The sequence below is a fragment of the Cucurbita pepo genome, chromosome 10 (genome assembly GCF_057944985.1).
Source record: "Cucurbita pepo subsp. pepo isolate OVF chromosome 10, ASM5794498v1, whole genome shotgun sequence".
Taxonomy (NCBI): Eukaryota; Viridiplantae; Streptophyta; class Magnoliopsida; order Cucurbitales; family Cucurbitaceae; genus Cucurbita; species Cucurbita pepo.
The window spans coordinates 5,433,440-5,450,121 of record NC_141807.1 but is presented as its reverse complement, the minus strand read 5'-3'; the positions used below and the strand labels follow the sequence as shown (position 1 = coordinate 5,450,121).

At 35.8% G+C, this 16,682-nt stretch overlaps 4 protein-coding genes across 4 annotated transcripts; 1 reads left to right on the top strand and 3 right to left on the bottom strand.

Annotated features, from left to right (window-relative positions):
- Positions 1-1,469: 1,469 nt before the first annotated feature.
- Positions 1,470-5,640, bottom strand: TBL35 (TRICHOME BIREFRINGENCE-LIKE 35). The gene is made up of 6 exons (XM_023689366.2): positions 5,010-5,640; positions 4,643-4,922; positions 4,250-4,421; positions 3,926-4,122; positions 3,677-3,829; positions 1,470-1,911 (listed from the first exon to the last, which is right to left on the bottom strand). Exons 1-6 carry the CDS (start codon positions 5,206-5,208, stop codon positions 1,581-1,583), a joined length of 1,332 nt encoding a protein of 443 aa, XP_023545134.1. The 5' UTR covers positions 5,209-5,640; the 3' UTR covers positions 1,470-1,580.
- Positions 5,641-7,533: 1,893 nt separating this feature from the next.
- Positions 7,534-8,268, bottom strand: LOC111804243 (abscisic acid receptor PYL4). The gene has a single exon (XM_023688976.2). The coding sequence runs from the start codon at positions 8,220-8,222 to the stop codon at positions 7,605-7,607; it is 618 nt and encodes a 205-aa protein (XP_023544744.1). The 5' UTR covers positions 8,223-8,268; the 3' UTR covers positions 7,534-7,604.
- Positions 8,269-11,774: 3,506 nt separating this feature from the next.
- Positions 11,775-14,033, top strand: LOC111803862 (uncharacterized protein At5g01610). The gene is made up of 3 exons (XM_023688455.2): positions 11,775-12,057; positions 13,005-13,059; positions 13,474-14,033. Exons 1-3 carry the CDS (start codon positions 11,971-11,973, stop codon positions 13,842-13,844), a joined length of 513 nt encoding a protein of 170 aa, XP_023544223.1. The 5' UTR covers positions 11,775-11,970; the 3' UTR covers positions 13,845-14,033.
- A 136-nt stretch (positions 14,034-14,169) lies between these two features.
- On the bottom strand, positions 14,170-15,485 carry LOC111803861 (uncharacterized). Its single transcript, XM_023688454.2, has 2 exons — positions 14,720-15,485; positions 14,170-14,498 (listed from the first exon to the last, which is right to left on the bottom strand). Exons 1-2 carry the CDS (start codon positions 15,428-15,430, stop codon positions 14,298-14,300), a joined length of 912 nt encoding a protein of 303 aa, XP_023544222.1. The 5' UTR covers positions 15,431-15,485; the 3' UTR covers positions 14,170-14,297.
- Between the last annotated feature and the right edge of the window lie 1,197 nt (positions 15,486-16,682).

Below are 16,682 nucleotides of genomic sequence, written 5' to 3'. Positions count from 1 at the left end.
AAAAAAAAAAAAAAAAAATCAAAATATTAATTTTTTTAATGAATAATATTTTGTGTTAATGAGTTATTAAAAACAAAATATTTGGAATTGTTAGTTGTAAATTTATTATTATTAATAAATTGTTTACATTTAAAAGGAATATAATTTTAAAGAAATAGATTAAGATAATAAGGCAAAATATTCATTAAAAGGGGGCAAAATTGGTGCTGGGTGGAGTGATGAGGATGTCAGAAGTGGGGCCCAGTGTGGAATTTACCGTACCGGATCCGATATCCTTTATTTATTTTATTTTTAAAAAAAAAAAAAAGAAATTGAATTTACACAAAAAAGATGATAAAAATATGAAATTCCCATAAAAAGGCAGCCGGTCTGCGTAGCCAAAAAGGGTTTATTTCCATGGAAATCGAACCGGACAAACCGGTAAGACTTTTTATTTCCTTTTTTCTTTTCATTTTTGTGTATGGTCATCAAAGAAAGAGAGGGGGGATCTGGTGGTTTTTGTAGGTATCCGGTTAAGCGTATGAGTATAATCATGACCATTGGATTTTATGAGGGTGGGGCCCAGAAGGGGTGTTGTTTTTGTCGGTATATGAGTAATGGGCCTGGACCTGGGCCTGGGGGGGGGGGGAGGTCTTAATTCTGGGATTATGCGTGGGGTACGGCTACGGTGCAGCTACTCTATTGTGGACCCCACTGCACAACCTCATTATTTGCTTAATTACCTTCTGCCAACTCTGTGGGTCCCTCCTTTTTATTTCTCTTAACAATTTAAAGCCGTCTAATTAATTTCTTGGTTTTTTTTTTTTTTTTTTTTTTAAATTATTTTTACCCTCAAAGTTTTAATATTGCTTCCAAATAATTATTTAATTTATTAAAATAATATATCTAACACCGATTTTATATCACTCCCATGCATCACGGTAGAATTCAAGAGTTCAATCGAGTCGAGTCACTGTACAGTAGTAACTTTTAACTTTTTAAAAAAAATTTCACTCATTCTATTCTTAGGGTCGATTTCACTCAAATGTGATCTCGACTCATGTTTATAACGAACGAAAGGGCATTAAAGTAATTTCATTAAAAAAAATTAGGTTTTCTCCAATAACAAATACTTGTGCATTTATTTTCACCCAATCAAAAAATTATATTTATTTATTACTTCTCTTCTTTAATTAAATTATCTAATTTGGATTAAACTGGATTATCACCGTCAATATTAATAATTATTCTCAAATAAATAATTTTAATAAAATTGTAAATAATTAGTAGGGTAATTAAATTAAAAAATTAATTATAATTTATTTATTAACCATTAAAATCATTTTATCAATAAAAGATAGCTAAAAGAAAATGTAATCCTTTTCAAAATATGTATGAATGTGAGCGGAGGTTCAAACTTTTAACCTTTAAGAGCGATCAGTATCGTCGAAAGCGAAAGTATTTGTTATCGAAAGAGACAACGGTAACGGTAACGGTAACGATATCTCAAGTCTTTTCCTTTTCCTGAGGAGATCATGGAATGAAACCAATTACAATGATATAAGCAGTTCCAGTTGTATAAAAACAAGGCAGAAATTTGTTCACAGAAAATGGAAGAGCAGTTCATTCCAGACATCAGGAACTCCTGGTAGGCACCAATGTATGCAATCTGAGTAACTTGCAGGGTTTGATAGTTGCTGGGGGCTTAGCTCTTCCCAGAACTTCCTGTAGATGGACGGGTGGCCGTCTTTTCGATACTCCGAAAGCTGAGTGATGTTCAGAACTGTTACCTCTGAGCTCAGCTTCTCGACGACATTCTCCACGATGCGCATTGTAGGCTGGTCTGACCCACTTCCCCAATAGCTTTCCAATTCGATTGGTGTTTTCTCGTCGTAGCAGTTCCCTTCGCTTCCCGATTCCCACTCTCGGCTCCTGAGATTCATGGAAGCAACTGGTTTTACGACCCCATTGTTCATGGTGGGTGATAAAATTCTTACAGGCCAAAGCTTCTCCAATGTAAGAAAAGAAGAATGCAATCCTCGGATTTACAATATGTTAATCAGAAAAGACTTTGGGAGTTGAACAGCCAAAGGAGGAGGCATGAGAACACAAATGGTACGGCGAAGATGACCGCATGTGAGATTCCATATCGGTTGGAGAGGAGAACAAAACATTCCTTAAAAGGGTGTGGAAACTTCTCCCTAGCAGACGGGTTTAATACCTTGAGCGAAAGTCTATAAGGGAAAGCCCAAAGAAGATAATATCGGTTCGCGGCGGGCTTGGGTTGTTACAAATGCTAACAGAGCCAGACACCAAGCGATGTGTCAGCGAAGACACTGGCACCCAAGGGGTAGATTGTGAGATCCCATATTGATTGGAGAGGAGAATGAAACATTCCTTATAAGGAGCTATAAACCTCTCCCTAGTAGACTGGACGAAACATTCCTTAAAAGGAGCTAGAAACCGGGTGTAGAAACCTCTCCCTATCGGTAGGTGAGGAGAACAAAACATTTCTTATAAGGAACCTTCCTTGTAAGGAACCAGGAGCTAGAAACCTCTCCACAACAGACTGGACAAAACATTCTTTATAAGAGTGTAGAAACCTCTCCCTGTCGGTTGGAGAGGGAAACGAAGCATTTCTTACAAGAAGCTAGAAACTGGGTGTAGAAACTTCTCCCTGTTGGTTGGAGAGGAGAACAAAACGTTCCTTATAAGGAGCTAGAAACCTCTCCTAAGTAAACTGGACCTCCCTGTCGGTTGGAGAGGGAAACGAAGCATTTCTTACAAGAAGCTAGAAACTGGGTGTAGAAACTTCTCCCTGTTGGTTGGAGAGGAGAACAAAACGTTCCTTATAAGGAGCTAGAAACCTCTCCTAAGTAAACTGGACGAAACATTCTTTATAAGGATGTAGAAACCTCTTCCTATTGGTTGGAGAGGAAAACGAAGCATTCCTTATAAGTGAGGAGAACAAAACATTCCTTATAAGGAGCTAGAAACCGGGTGTAAAAACCTCTCCCTATCGGTTGGTGAGGAGAACGAAACATTCCCTATAAGGATCTAGGAGCTAGGAGCTAGGAGCTAGAAATTTCTCCCTAAAAGACTAGACAAAATTCTTTGTAAGGGTGTAGAAACACCTCTCCCTATTGGTTGGAGAGGGGAACGAAACATTCCTTATAAGTAGCTAGAAACCAGGGGTAGAAACCTCTCCCTGTCGGTTGGAGAGGAGAACAAAACATTCCTGATAAGGAGCTAGAAACTGGGTGTAGAAACCTCTCCTATCGGTTGGAGAAGAGAACGAAACGTTCCTTATAAGGAGCTACAACCTCTCCCTAGCAGACTGGACGAAACACATTCCTTATAAGGGCGTAGAAACCTCTCCCTATCGATTGGGAGCTAGAAACTGCTCCCTAGCAAACTGGACGAAACATTCTTTATACGGTGTAGAAACCTCTCCCTATCGGTTGGAGAGGAGAGCAAAACATTCCTTATAAGGAGCTAGAAACCTCTCCCTAACAAACGTGTTTTAAAACCTTGAGGGAAAGACTAGAGGGGAAAGCCCAAAGATGACAATATTACGAGCAGTGGGCTCGGGCTGTCACACCACAAGTCTAATTGCACGATGTATTAAACAACATAAATTTGTAATAACCAAGTGTCAAAGTTAATGGAAGTTCATTAGCAGGGTTCGAAGAAATACCACAGATGCGTCGGAGACATGGTGACGAAAAAAACTCGTTTCTTCAAGGGAATGGCCCTCGAAGCCACCCAGTCCGCCCATGTCGTCATAACCAACTCCATAGCTTCCCGTCCATCTAATTCTTCACAAGCTCCATCTTCTTCAGCATTCCATCTACAAGCAGACATTTAAGCTCTTATGAACATAAGATAGATCAAAGCTAAAGGGAACTCTGAACCTTGAGCTGAAAATATAATCACTTATACTGACAATAGCTTAACTGGGCCTTGTCTCCACCACAAGTAAGTGTTGAAAACTAATATATCAGCATGCTCCCATTCCGACGAATGCTTAAGAACGGAATCTGGACGAATTATTCGTTCATCCAATCGATGATTCACCGGGTCATCTGAATTTGATTCCACAAGAAGAGGCGCCCAGAGAAACTCTATGGTGGCATTATACTCCTGCAGTTCATAAATCACATGACGTTTCATTCAGCAGTCGAACGAAAAACAAAACGTTTCTCCTCGTGTTCTAATCTCGACTTCCATTCAATATGTTAAACACTAATCTAAACGAGTTTCTGATTACCTCAGCTCTAAAAATGGTAAGAGGAGCATTTGGCGACATGGATTTCTTATCAGCTGGAATCACAGATTGAAGCAAACAAACCATCGAAATCCATTGCCCTCGATTCAACGAATCCCCGACGAACATCAACCGTTTCCCTCTCAACTTCTCCCACATTTCAGCAATATTCCATCTACAAATGAGTTAAAAGAGATCCATCAATTCAAGCTATCTTGGTACTTGAAGCAGAGGAGGATCTGTTTACAATATTTCATACATTTCAGGTAAATTTTGCTTTCAAGCTCAAGATTTCTATATATACAATGAAACCATAACTTCACAGCCAAGCAGAATCCATCAAATTTATCATAGAAATACAGAGAGAAGCCATAGAAGGAGGAAGAAGAAGCTTACCTCTTCAAATTGCAGCCATGGGGTTGCCATCTCCAGTATTGATATCTCAGATCAGTTCTGCCATGTTTGTGGCAAGCCAACTGGTCCGACATGTATGGACATTTTGACTCATTGTACAATGGATACGAAGTGTTATCGAATACCCATTTGCCTGAAAACACATCACATCTCTCCGACCTCTCTCTCCGATTAGTTGAATCCGGTTTCCGGCCAGACCATGAGATTTTCCGGCCACTGTAATCTCTAGTTCCATTACACTTACTGAATCTATCCAAAATTTCTAAAACCCACAAAAACAAACAGTTCATCTCATCGATTGAAGACAACTAAAGCCGAATAGAAGAAAGAAGAGGAAGATTAAACATACCAGAAGCTCCATTTCGAGTGATCAAGACATTAGGTTTCACAAACGTAATCGAAGCATCTCGGCGACGAATTTCAGGATCTGGGGTTTCTTGGATTTTCCGAATGCTATGTTCATTGTGAAGGATTGTGAAAACCATGAAGAAAACGAACAGCAATGCCAGTAAATGTAAATGCGTTTTTCTCCGATTCCATCTCTGCATCACGAATTCGAAAAGCGGCAAAGAACAAAGGGTTTTGACTAAAACCCACTTCAAAAAAGTTCACTAAAAAAGGATCTAATCCAAATCTGAACTTATTCACACCTAGCTCGAAGATTTCATAACACGATCTTTCTAAACAGAGACAGCCAGAGATGAATCGAAATGAAGGACCCCAGAATTGAAATCATCGACCCCACGGAAGTGTTCTTCCTATTGATTAGGAATTCGGCGGTTTTCGAACAGTAAGGGCTTCGTTTCTTGGCAACCGTCGCGGCAAGATTAAGCAGAATTGATTAAAGAAATTCGCTAAAATAAATGGGCTCACTGTCGCGCGAAGAACTCGATCGTGGTCTTCAACAATACAACGACATCATATTATTCCAAGTTATTAAAATTCTTCTCAGTCAAATTGTTTTCAAAATCCATAATTCGTTCGTTCTTGATTTCGAAATAGAATTTCCCCAAATTTATGGGAGTTTATATAGAGCACGTGGCAAATAATCTCCTCTCCTATCTCAAAACGTTCTTCAATTAATTACTCTTTTAGATGTTAAAATTCTATGCATTTATTACATTTTGACACGTGTAATTTCATGGCGGTTATTATAAAAAAAGGGTATAAATGTCATTTGAGGCCAATGGGCCGCTACAGGGCTTTAATATTGGGCTTTCTCCAATGAGTATATGGGCTTTGGCCCAATACCGCCTTCACTCTCACAATCCGATCTGGCAATCCGTTGACTGGGTCATTCGAATTTGACTCCACCGTCAGTGGGGACCACTTGCGTTGTATACCTTATTTTATAAATGACTTATGACCATGATTGCTATTATTATTTTAAATTATATATATTAAATTCAAATATGTTAATATGTCCTTGATTAGACCCAATAATAATAATATTTTATATAAAGTATTAATTTAATTAACACGTCACCTAGGGTTTAAATTTACATAAATTTAGCTCAATTTTCATAAATTAATTCATTTGAGAAAGTTTATGGTTTATAAATAATTTTTTATAATTTTTTTTAACAAATATGAATTAAATGAAAGAAAATAGAAATACTAAAAAAAAATAGTTTATGGGTTAATTTTTTTTGTAAAGTAATATTTTATATTTATTTTTTTTCAAATTTATTTAATCCATCCAATTCGTCTAGATTCATCTCTTAAACTTTTGACTTTTTTTAAAATAATTATTTAACTATAATTAATTATAAATTTTCCTTTGAGGTCAATTATTCAACTATAATTTGTAATTTTGAGATATATATATATATACTATGTATTTAATTTAACAAAAATAATTAATTATTGAAAATTAATTAATATACAAAAATTTTGAAAATTGAATTTGAAAAAAGAAAATGCTAAATATTATATTAAAATACAAAATTAAAAAAAAAAATATATATATATATATATATATTAAAAAAATGGGGAAAAGAGCAAAGGGATCAATTAAAGCTGCCCCTTCCCCACTTGCACACCAACTTGCTGCAACTTGCAGCCAATAATAAATAAATAAATAAAATAAGAAATATATTAATTTTGAGGTTTTTTAAAATATATTTTTATCATTCTAAAAAAATATTATTTAGATTTATTATTCAACTTAGTCTTGTTGCCATTAATTTAAATTTAATTAATTTTTAAATGGTCGAATTTAGTGCTGGTGAATTTCAATTAAATTTATAAAATAATGGATAGTAGCTCACTTTTATTACATCTATGGTTACTAAAATTACACACATTTTAAAACGAGATTCCTCACAACATAATTGGTCAAAAATATCTTCAAGTTCGTATGTTTGAGGGACAAAGACCTGTCCTCTTGCAAGATTCTTATGGTGTCATTGGATGGATGAATGTTCTCGCAAATATTGTCCACTTTTACCCATTATGTATCACCGTCCACCGAAGTTTTAAATCGCATACATTAGAAGGAATGATTTGTTCCTTTCTTCAACCGACGTGGAATCTCACAATATTATTTTTTTTATAACGACATCGTTAAAGTTTTGATGGTATGATTTTTACGAAAATATCTCAATCTCCTCAATTACACACTGAGTGCCCGACAAGCGATGAACCTAGTTTCTCGAACCCTACTGACCTCAAACTCCTCTCCACATCTTTTGTGGATGGCATCTCGAAGAAACTTGTTTTCCAAGCTACCGTCCACGCTACCCCAAATATTCTTATTCTCTACTCTCTATAAACTTTAGGAATATACCTTTTGCTCGATTTGAATCATAAAATGGGTTTCGTTATTGGGAATATCGTTTATAAGAATTTGCTCGAAGGTCGATGGTTAGAGATAGGTACGAAACTATAATGCATTATATTTAAAATTGGTGTCAAATAAAACAACCTCACAAATTCTATAGGCTCACGGTGGCGCCGCTCGGCTCCGGCGAGACAAGTTCTCGGCGACCTGAGTCAGTGACTGAAGGTTGCAACGGACGATGGTGTCGACGAACACACACGTGTCCTCCTTGGTGTTTCCTGGCGGAATATCGACAACGTACGATTCCACCACGACGGTGCCGTCGATGGCAGGGTGGAGGGATGTAACGGACCGGTAGTTAGCGAGCCGGTGTTCGCCACCGACGACACTGAAGCTAATAATATGGCGTTCGTCGTCGAGAATCTCGAGTCGTTCGGTGCTATTGGCAGCTGGAAGACCGGAAACGACGCGAACTTCACGGAGACTGCCTACGTTGCCATCTCCGACGATGACGTCACAGCTCTTAACGAAGTGTTTGTAGGCTTGTGGGTTGTCGAAGCGGCGGAGGACGGACCACACGGTGGAGACCGGAGCGTCGATCTCTTGAACGATGGCGGAGCAGCACTGGTTCGAATCCGTAGCGTGGTTGTGGAAACGCGCCACCGCGTCGGGGACCGTGGTAGCGCGTGATGGAATCGGATGTTTGAAAACCCCCTGCACGGCGGCGGGGTGGGTTATGCGGTGGGAATGGGAGGAGGTTTTAGGAGGATTGAGAGGCATTTTCCGGCGGAGGATGAGTGGGTTTCTTTTTCTCCTCCGGTGGCGGATTTATATAGAGACGAGATAGAAGGCGGCGGCGGCGGCGGCGATGGCAGCGATTCACTTTTTAGCAATTTGGATTTTCGGTGAAGAAAACCGGAAGAAGTTTATGCGAAGTTCATGTGAGGGCAGGAGGCCAACTTGGATGAACGAAATGACCAAAATACCCTTCCTTTGAATTTTCTTTGTCGTTTACGAGAATTATATTTTAATATAAGTTTCAATCATGACCAACTTTATTTATTTATTTATTTATATAACAATATATATATTAAATTATAAGTTTAGTCAATTTTTAAATTTAAATTAAAATAAATCTTCAGAAGAATTTAAGAACGTCACATTTATTTTTATATTTTTATATTTTTTAAAATTTCCCCTCATATTTTTAATAAATATACCTTAAAATAAAAACATTAATGGCATATTAAAATATTTTTATATTTATTTCGTTGCGAGATATATATATATATATATAAATAAATAAATAAATAAATAAATAAATAAAGCTTCACAATATTATTCCAATTTTGTTTCGTTTTTAAAAGTTAAAAAGTATTTAAAAAAAATATTTCGAAACTTTTATTATTTACTACAAATAGTTCTTTCCATAAATATATACCGTTATATATGTGAATATATTTTGAGTTCAATCAATTATTTCAATAAATTAGAAATAATAGTTTTATAAAATGAAAATTTATTTTTTAAATGGATAATATGACTATACAGAGGTACCAAGAAAATAATATATAGTTGAGAATAAAATATTGTTTGTTTGGTTTTTTATTTATTTATATGATTATTATTTAAAAAATAACATAAGAAGAAAGATAAATCCAAATTATGACGTCAATAAATGTTTTTTTTTACTAATAGTATGGATAAAAAGAAAGGGCAAAATAGTAATTTAGGGTGCTTGACAACTGGTAATTAGACTGCCAATTAGGCAATCAAGTTGCTGAATAAAGCGCAATCCCAAGATAAGATCAACAAATTTGTAATTATTATTTTCAATCTTATTTATAATGCCATAATTAAAATATTTATGACGGAAGAAATTATATTAGAAGTGTACACAAGTTGAGTTATAACAAATTTATGAATCAACTCGTAAATTTATATTTATCAACGTTAAAATTTAATTTCAAATATTTTTAATATTCATAATAATCTAAAGTATGGTAGGATAGAGATGAGTTGGATTGAAACCGTGCTTGGTATCTTACTAAGAAAGATTTTAAAAAGATTCTATTTTCTAAAAATTAAATCTAATTTAAATTAAAAAAAAAATTAACCTAATTTAATTTTTATGGTTTTGTCACATAGTCCAAATCGTTCAAATTATCGAATAATATGAACATCCCTAAAATATATAATAAAATCTAAGTATAAGGTCGTGATTCAGGTTAGTACTCTGTTTCAAAAATAACTTTTTAAATATTTTTAATTTAAAAAATAAAAAATATATATATTTTTATCATTAGTATATGAATGATACTTTTAGTACCGCCTTACAAAAATATTTATAAATTTTTTAATGTAACATTAATACCCTTCAATTTATAGAAAAAAAAATATTTTTTTTTATCCAAATTACGCTTAAGATTGAAGTGAGAGATGATCTATGAAAAGTAGATAAACGTTTCCGTCTATATATTGACGGTAATAACTTTAATTTTTATTTTATTATATATATATATATATATATATATATATATATATATATATATATATATATATATATATATATATATATATATATATATATATATAATGTTATGAGTTTAAAACGTGATACTAACGATAAAAGTATTTTATAAAAAATATGAAGGTTATTAATTAAAGTTTAAGGGCGTTTTTGAAACACTTTTAAAATTTGAAGATATTGAATCTGTCGAGAACAATTTTGATCGGGTTTGATTTTTGTTGTCCTTCAAATTGATATTAAATTTAGAATTATGTGGTCCAAATTTTCTAAAGACGGACGATTACATTCATAATCACGTTTGAAAATTGAAAAAAAATATTTAAAAATCCGAGAATTTGGAGAGAATAATAAAGTTTAAAACAATAAATAATAATTTTTGAAGTTAGGAACATGGTCGAATCTTTGGAAGTCACCAATGGGCAATGACCCTTTTTGTGGTGGGAAGGGCAATGAGAAATTCTAGAGAATATGACGATATTTAAACTTAGGACATAATACATTATTAAAAATTTTAATTAAATTGCATTGATTTTAGATATTCTATAAATTTATGCATATGGTTCAATACGACGATTAGGACTACATACAGAGCACGAGCACGAGGAGAAGATATATGGATTATTATTTTTTACTAATTTATTTAATAAATTCAACCGTTCAATTATATTATTTTCGTCTATTTACTTTTAAAACGTTAATTTCAGTCTGAATACTTTGTAATTAAAAAAAAAATCTAAAAAAATATCATTACCTTTAAATTGGATGTTAGGAGAATCGTCAGTAATTTATTTAAAAAATATCATTAAACTTTAAAAAGTTTCATTAATACTAGGGGTGTATATTCAACCCGACAACTCGAACTAACCCAACCCGAACTATAACGGTTGAGTTAGGTTGGGTTAACATTTCGGTAGGGTTGGGTTCATTTTTATGAACCCGAACTGTATCGGTTCGGTTTTGTTATTGAATTTATTATTATTTTGTCAATAATTATAGATTGATTTGTGTTCGTGAAATTTTAATATATTTTATCTTCCGAATAATTATAAATTGTGGTAAATAAAATTAAAAAAAAAAAAATTGACAACCCAAGTTGGGTTACCAATCCAGCTAACCCGAACTTTTGGGTTGGGTAAAAAAAATCTCCCAACCCGACTCAACTCCGGACCATGTACACCCCTAATTAATACTCTTCAATTTTTAGAAAAAGTTAAAAAATATTCTTGCCGTCAGTACTATATTTAAAAAATACACATGAAAATTTAAAAGTAATATTAACTCTGGATAGGTTTATAAAAAAATATTAAAAAAATTATTATCATCAATATATGAACGAAAATCATTTATTGATACCAGATAGATTATATCCAAACTTTTTAATTTTGCTTTTAAAATTTTTTAAATATTCCGTAAATTTTCATCCAAGTTCTTTACACTACAACGGTGACGCTGAAATTAATGGTAAATGTATTTTTGAATTTTATTTTAATTAAAGGTTTTTTTTTTTAAAGATTTTTTAATTAAAAAAAAAGTATTTAAAAATAAAATACAAAATTAAAATGTATTTTTATTGTTTTAGCGTTAAATAAATAAAATAACGTCACGATCCTAACATATTCAACGATCGGGCTTGCCATCTTGAGGGCCCGATGGTGCATGGACGACACGTCGTAATTCATTCGAAACTGGTTTCTATAGCGTCCAGATCCAATTAAATTGGACGATATGTAGTTGGTCAAAATAAAAAAATAAAAATAGAAAAAGAAAAGCAAATTAGATAAAAACACTAAAATAATCAAAATCTGAGAGTTGCAATTAAATTTCAATTTTTAGAAAAGTCGCACGGAAGAACGCGTGGAGAGGGAGACGAGACAACTTCATCTCTCTCTCTCTGATCGCCATTTCTTCGAGATTGATCTATCTGGCCTGTAGCTTCTTCGTTTTGGATCGATTTCTGCTGGTTTTTTCGTTCGATTGAAGCTCGGTTCGACGGTCGGAATGGATCAGGTTATGAACAAAGTAGGCTCTTATTGGTTCAACCAGAAGGCCAACAAGGAGATCGGCTCCATCGGCGATGATATTAATGTATTTCTACTTATCTCTCCTTTTTCTTTTCCTTTATTAATTGCTGTATGATTTCGTATGCGCTTTCCTTTGTTGTTTTAATTCATTCTTTCGTTTTCTTTATATCATGATTGAATCTCTTATGATGTCGGATACGTAGAATCGTCCAGCGTCTGATATTCATTTCTTTCCTTAATTAACACCTAGAGCCTTAATTTTACAATTATTTGTAGTGGCAATTTTGATTCTGGTTTGGATTCTGGAGAGGAATTTTGGTTCATTGACCTAGGGTTGAGAAATTGAATTCGATAAGTTTCACACTTTATTCCGGAATTATCGTATGAATTAGTCTCGTTAGTCAGATTTCCATCTTAGCTGGCGGAGCGAGCGCTCCAATTTTCACAGTTCTGTTCGGAAATTTGTTACCATTTATTAGACGGATAATTGTGTCTTACAAGTGGTTATTTGGAAAACGTGCAAGTTATGATGGTGGTCTCGTTTTCAGATAGGAAGCAGCATAAGCCTTCCGCTTCTTTTGGACATAATATTATATGGCTTGCAATTCCTATGCTTGAATCTCCTTGGAAAACATAGTTTTGCGTTGTGATTTCAAATTCCAAATGATAGTGTTCTTAGCCTTTTGTTGAAGAGGTATTCGGTTTAATGAGAACTTTTGGGTGCGTCGTTCTTCCACGATTCTAGAACGATTGAGTTCCATATCGTATTATGTACTGGTTGGTTAGTTTAATATCATGGGCTCAATGCCAGTTCCTTCGTCCAAGAAAAGGAGTTTCCTCTAGCTTTATTTTTTTTAAAATTTATTCAGGTTGAATTGTTTATTTTGTGCGTGTACTACAGCAATTTATACTTTGCTCCCTTCCTTTGCACCCAATACTTTTTGCTTCATTATTTATTAATTCTGAATAAGCTTTATGTATCTTGCTTCACTCTTGCTATTCTATTATCAGTCATTGTCGACGAGTATTCAAGGAGGAACTAGCTGGTTGGTAAATAAAATAAAAGGTTAGTTTTTCTTTTTTGATTTATAGGTTCTGTTTATATTGTTAGTAATATTATCCCACGATAATAATGTTAATTCTCTCTCTCTCTCTCTCTGTTTTTCTTTATAAGTATGTAATTCTCTGAATATTGGATGGTTGTTCCTTCAAGATATATTGGGACCTAATATGATCTTTGGAGATTGCAATGTTTATTTTCTTGACCGGAATGGCAGGACATGCAGTGGCAAAGGCCTCTAAAGCTGTGTGTAAATTTACGAGCTATATAATTTTGTATGCGGTTGCCATAACGATGCTAGAATAGTTGTCATGGTCCTCACTTGCTCAGGACTATAAATTATCAGTATGCTTACTGGAGCTATAAATTGAAAGGGTCTATTAGTAAGTTACTTTGATCTATCTTTTCTGGTCTTCCTAGGAAAAATGCAAACGCCTTTGCCAGACCTGCTGAAGGAATATGACTTGGCAATGGGAATTTTTCCTCGCGATGCAACCAACTATGAGTTCAACGAGGAGACAGGAAAGCTGACTGTCTTTATACCAGAAATCTGTGAAGTTGGGTATAAAGACTCATCAGTCTTGCGTTTTTCCACCACTGTGACTGGATATCTGGAGAAAGGAAAGCTAGCTGACATAGAGGGAATGAAAACGAAGGTGATAATATGGGTAAAAGTGTCTTGTATTACTTCTGACGGACCGAAGCTCAACTTCACCGCTGGATTGAAGAAATCCAGGAAAAGAGAGGCGTATGAGGTCCTTAGAGATGGTGTAAGTGTTGATAAGTTTTAAAATGTGGGAGTTTTCGGTTGGGTCTTTATATACATTTATGTTAGATGGATTCTTGTTCTTGAATGTGTTACTGTAAGGCCGAGAATTTTTCTCAACCGAATGTTACGATTACGTGCTGTTTTCGTCTGTCTAAAAGTAGTACACAGAACCCTTTCTAGTCGAATGATATATAAGACGACTTAACCGATCTGCCTTTTATGCCCAACTTAATTGTACCTCTCAAAATGAGAGTGGCATCGACATCGGATATAGCAGTTTTTCCATGCATTTAAAGAGCCTGAACGGTAAGCAAATATTTCTCATTTCTCTCAACCCTTAACTCATATCTGTAAATTTGTTTTATTGGATGGCATCACTGATATTGGTATACAATATTATTGTAAGTGATGACCTCTTTGTTTACTCCTGTTGTGAAAGTATTTCCAGTGAGTAAACAAATGGGCGCAGCTTCTTTTAATTGTTGCTATGGTGGAGCTGTTGAAAGAAGGTTTTTGAAGCCTCGTAGGTCGACCAGCAAATCGCAGCAGCGGGCGCGTGGAAAAGCACCCGTGGAATCCATCCCTTCATCAGCCCATTGTAGCCGTCCTGCTTAACGACACGCCCAAGTACGTACCCAATTGAACTGCTTGAAAACTTGTCGCACCCACATACTCCCTGTTTGTTCAATAAAATCACAAAATTTCTAGTTAGAGCTTTCTGTAGTTTAGAAAGTAGATCATTTGCTCTGATAAAGAGCCAATTAGTGGTTTATAAATGTCATTTGCTCTTGATTAAGTCTTGATATTTAAGATTTAACTGAAATGTTAGAACTAAGAAGCTTTGGCATAGTGAAAGAAAGAGAGTCCTCTCGAGTCGAACAAGGAAGAGTGATTTACCTGGCATTGCAGCCGAGTTTTCACAACGTCTAATGGCGTTGTAAGAGCAGCAGCAAGAGACCCAGCTGCTGCTCCGGCTGTAGCATGAACAATCAGCCTCTCGTCGTTGTCACTTCCCGGTGAGACCTCCTTCAATCCCCTTTTTGCCGCTTCATAAGTGGCAAAATGGACAGCCGTGTACGGTGCATTCATCAGCACCGTGGTCCGATAAGAGGCATAGAGCGCCCCAATTCCTTCCTCAACCAAAATTCTCCTCACGCAGTCTCCCACTCCTTTATAAGGACTGCTCTTCAACTGCAGCCTCTGTTTCACCACATCCATCGGCGTTATCACAGCGTCGCTCGCCACCGTCGCACACACCCCAGAAATGGCGTGTGCTAATGAGTTGTTAAGATTTCCAACTGAAAACCCCTCTTTGCAGAATTCATATACTGAGAAGTAGACGGCGTGTGCAGGTCCTGCACCGAGACCCATTGCCCCAATTCCACTGTACAGCCCGGCTGGACCTTCCATCTTTAGAATCGAGCCGAGTGCTTGTCGGACTGTTGAAGATCCGCCGATGGCTTGTATGCGTGTCTTGAGAGTGTCCACTGGAAACATGGTCATGTGTTCGACGGACCCTGCAATTGACCCGGCGATCATGAACTGCCAGAAGTAGAGGCCGTCGTGGGTCGGCGGCGAAACGGAAATTTCGGGGTGGAAATCGACCATGGTGTGAAAGTTGCAGAGATCGAAATTGGGGTTAAGAGATGTTGGAATCAGAGGCTGCAATTTAACAAAAGGATTCGAGAGTGGAATTCTATCTGAATGGAATGAGATTGTCGCCTTGCACCATAGCTTTTGAGAGGTGATATGCTTGTCTCTTCTTTCTGCATATTTTTTTTTTTAATTACAGAGTATCATATAGAGGAGGAGCTATCATAGCATTTCCTTTTAACTCCTTTTTCGAGTTCCATAAAATATCTACAAAGATACGGATCTCAACCATGTTGATTCATCTTCTTTCATCCATTTTGTTTGCGAATAATTCTGGGGTTGTGTCAAAAAAAGATAATGAGACATGGTCTTAGGTTCGATCTTGGTGCTAAATTGAGTGTTAGTTGTAACAGCCCAAGTCCACCGCTAGTAGATATTGTCCTCGACTTCCTCTCAAGGTTTTTATAACACGTCTATTAGGGAGAGGTTTTCACATCTTGATAAAGAATACTCTGTTCCCCTCTCCAACTGATGTGAGATATTACAATCCACCCCGCTCTGCCCAGCGTCCTTGCTGGCACTCGTTCCCCTCTCCAACCGATGTGGGATCTCACAATCCACCTCCCTTAGGGTCCAACGTCCTCTCTAGCACTCCGCCCGATGTCTAGCTTTGATACCAGTTGTAACAACCCAAGTGCACCATTAGCATATATTGTTCTCTTTGGGTTTTACCTTCCGAACTTCCCCTCAAGGTTCTTAAAACGCGTCTACTAGGGAGAAGTTTTCACATCCTTGTAAAGAATGCTTCGTTCCCTTCTACCACCGGTGTGGAATCTCACATTAGTTTTATACTTTATCCGGAAAGAATAAAAATTCTTTAGCCATTTTGATCATCCACTCTCCATTTCTGGAGATTCTTCTGGTAACCCAGTATTAGATTTTTGTTTCACTTGGACATGAACAGTAGGTTTTATCTTCATTATCTTCTTCTTTAATTCAGCGTTTTGCAACTTTAAGATCCAAAAGCTTACTTTTTCTGTCTGCTTCTGCAGCATCCACACCTTTCCGGTATAACAACCAAGACTCAAATCACTGTCAAAAGACACTAAAATTTAGACATCTTTTCTTTCCAGGAAAGTTCTTTTAAGTTCAGAAGATTCTCGAGAACCGATAGGACACGAAACTTCACAGCGAGTCGAGTCAAATTGAAGCAGCATCTTTTAGTAATTTGGATTCCTTACTTAACTGTTATGGAAGGTTCTCTCTT

Bases quoted from the DNA above. Each gene is read 5' to 3' on its own strand.
- TBL35 (XM_023689366.2), bottom strand. From the start codon at position 5,208: ATGCAGAGATGGAATCGGAGAAAAACGCATTTACATTTACTGGCATTG. The intron at 4,923-5,009 runs GTATGTTTAATC...TGTGGGTTTTAG, and splicing joins CACTCGAAATGGAGCTTCTG to AAATTTTGGATAGATTCAGT. The intron at 1,912-3,676 runs GTATTTCTTCGA...CATGAATCTCAG, and splicing joins ATGTCTCCGACGCATCTGTG to GAGCCGAGAGTGGGAATCGG.
- LOC111804243 (XM_023688976.2), bottom strand. From the start codon at position 8,222: ATGCCTCTCAATCCTCCTAAAACCTCCTCCCATTCCCACCGCATAACC.
- LOC111803862 (XM_023688455.2), top strand. From the start codon at position 11,971: ATGGATCAGGTTATGAACAAAGTAGGCTCTTATTGGTTCAACCAGAAG. The intron at 12,058-13,004 runs GTATTTCTACTT...TTCTATTATCAG, and splicing joins CCATCGGCGATGATATTAAT to TCATTGTCGACGAGTATTCA. The intron at 13,060-13,473 runs GTTAGTTTTTCT...TGGTCTTCCTAG, and splicing joins GTTGGTAAATAAAATAAAAG to GAAAAATGCAAACGCCTTTG.
- LOC111803861 (XM_023688454.2), bottom strand. From the start codon at position 15,430: ATGGTCGATTTCCACCCCGAAATTTCCGTTTCGCCGCCGACCCACGAC. The intron at 14,499-14,719 runs GTAAATCACTCT...TTGAACAAACAG, and splicing joins AAACTCGGCTGCAATGCCAG to GGAGTATGTGGGTGCGACAA.